Source organism: Orycteropus afer, unplaced genomic scaffold (genome assembly GCF_000298275.1).
Source record: "Orycteropus afer afer isolate SDZICR_OR568_19922 unplaced genomic scaffold, OryAfe1.0 scaffold00196, whole genome shotgun sequence".
NCBI classification, from domain to species: Eukaryota; Metazoa; Chordata; class Mammalia; order Tubulidentata; family Orycteropodidae; genus Orycteropus; species Orycteropus afer.
In genome coordinates this window covers 376231-378739 of record NW_006921783.1, presented here as the reverse complement: position 1 = coordinate 378739, position 2509 = coordinate 376231, and the positions used below count along the sequence as shown (strand labels likewise).

The 2509-nt window shown below is 39.5% G+C and overlaps 1 protein-coding gene across 1 annotated transcript in view; it reads right to left on the bottom strand.

Annotated features, from left to right (window-relative positions):
• Positions 1-2509, bottom strand: part of PPM1E (protein phosphatase, Mg2+/Mn2+ dependent 1E) — a 277779-nt gene that overhangs the window by 25442 nt on the left and 249828 nt on the right. Inside the window, exon 2 of the mRNA XM_007947853.1 lies at positions 2051-2169. Coding sequence (XP_007946044.1) covers positions 2051-2169 — 119 coding nt within the window. The remainder of the gene's footprint in view (positions 1-2050; positions 2170-2509) is intronic.

The window sequence follows — 2509 nt, the reverse complement described above, 5'->3', positions numbered from 1 at the left end:
GGGTTTGAACCGCCAGCCGTCTGGTTAGCAGGCAAGTGTCTTAGCCACTATGCTACCAGAGCTCCCGTTAAATTGATTAAGGGTTTGCAAATGGTTTAGAATTATAGTGGATCAGTCTGAATCACAGTAATGGCAAGGAAAGACATTCAGAAATGTTTAGTGGTAATCTTTGGAAAAACAACCAGAATGACTAATGATACCTATCAAAAGAAAATCCATTCTTAGGCATGTAGGGAAATACTTCAATTTTACTATGTTAAATATTCTCTATCTACAGGGAATGTTGCAGGACATCAGTACATTAATAATTGCTGCTTGAAATGGAAAAATAAAATAAAGGAGCGTGAAAAAGAGAAAATTGTCCAAAGTAGCAATCCACACCCCCTCACAGCTGTAAATTACTCATCAGCCATTAATGTCACTGTATTGAGCTGGAGGTGAGTCAGCCATCATCCTGGCTGCAGTGGAGCAGAATTTAATCTCCCTCCTTTTACTTTACGCAACAGTACCGGAGGGAAGACCAAATGTGTTGTAGTCAGAATTCCATCCAGTTTGACTCTGGAACAGCTTGGTTCCAGGTGAATCAATTACTATCAATAAAAATAAACAGAGGAATTCATTCCTTGCCAATTATCTGTCAAAAACAAATCTAGAGATAAAGGAGGAACTCTGGTAGCATAGTGCCTAAGGGACTTGACTGCTAACCAGAAGGCTGGCGGTTCAAACCCACCAGCCACTCCTCGAAGGAAGGTTGGGCAATCTACTTCTGTAGTGATACCTCCTCAGAAACCCAAGGAGGGGTTGCTATGGGTGGACTCCACTGCACATAACAACAAAAACAACAGAGATAAAGGAAGAACAGGAATGTTTACTTTGATATCTTTCTCACATTCTCTGGAATCTAGCTACTCTGATTCATTATGTACCATGTTTAAAGGCAAATGCTTAAGTAGAACAAATAGTATAAAATATTTAACAATTTTGAGTAGTAATTCCATTTTAAAATAAAATAGCCTTCTGGTCAGTAGCCTAATGCCTTAGGCACTACACCACCAGAGCTCCTAGTATTTCTTTGTTGTTGTTGTTGTTGTTTGCCATCGAGTCGGCCCCGACTCATAGCGACCCCTCCTTGGGTTTCCGAGGCAGTATCACTACGGAAGTAGGATTGCCCAACCAACCTTCCTTCCGAGGAGTGGCTGGTGGGTTTGAACCAGCCTTCTGGTTAGCAGTCAAGTGCCTTAGCCACTATGCTACCAGAGCTCCTAGTATTTCTTTAGAGCCTGTCAAATATGTATAAGCCTTCATTGATAAACACATCCTAATAATTTGCCTGGAAAAAAAGATGTACAAAATGATCCATGCAATTAAATCATATATTACATATCTGTCTTAAAAATCTCTATTCATTGGCAGATATAAAATTTCATTAATGAGCTTCGTAACAACTGATTTTTTGAATTTTCATATCTGATTTTTTACTTAGATTTTTGAAGTAAGCTAAAAGTGTTAAATAGATTTTTCTCAAACTATCCCTTCCCTCACCTAATCACCTTTTCTGTTCTGTCTTCACGTTCCCTAGTTCATTCCATTTATCTAGATAATATTTAAGACAACATCCTGTTGCTCCAATTGCCTTTCATATACCACTGTACCTTTTTCAAGTTATACCTGTATTTTTACTCCACTTCTTCTACCAATTTATTAAAAATTAAAAAAATTTTTTTTCTCTTGCTACCACTATATAGGAGCTCTGATAGCGTAGTGCCTAAGGGACTTGACTACTAACCAGAAGTCTGGCGGTTCAAACCCACCAGCCACTCCTCGGAAGGAAGATTGGGCAATCTACTTCCGTAGTGATACTGCCTCAGAAACCCAAGCAGGGGTTGCTATGAGTCGGGTCCGACATACCACCACCACCACCACCACCACTACATAATCAACCAGCTGGGTAAATGCAATTAGATGTAATATTTTGCAGATATTTTCAGTGGATCACTAAATATGACAAGATTTTAGTATTTTTAAACAAATAATGTAGAGAGGCACTAACCCACAGTTCCTTCTGTGCCATCCGTCTCCTTTGGTATATAATGTGCGGAAAGATCACTCTGAAGAACTTCATCTGATGTGGCTCTGGCTAAAGCAGCAGCCAAAAAGGAAGGGCAATTACTGAAAGAGAAAAATGAAAGGCTGCTTTAAGAAAGAATTAGGAAGCAATACATTTAATATTAACAAGTACTTATTAATATATTACCTCAAAACAAAACCATACTTTTAAACAATATTCAACAGAAATTTTTTAAGTGCATATTATTGGGTGGAAGCTCTGGTGGCGAAGTGCCTAAGGCATTTGCCTGCTAACTGGAAGACTGGCAGTTCAAACCCACCAGCCACTCCTCGGAAAGAAGGTTGGGCGATCTACTTCTGAGTGACACTGCCTCAGAAACCCAAGGATGGGTCACTATGAGTTGGATCTGACTCGACGGCAGTGAGTTTGGTTTTTCGGTTT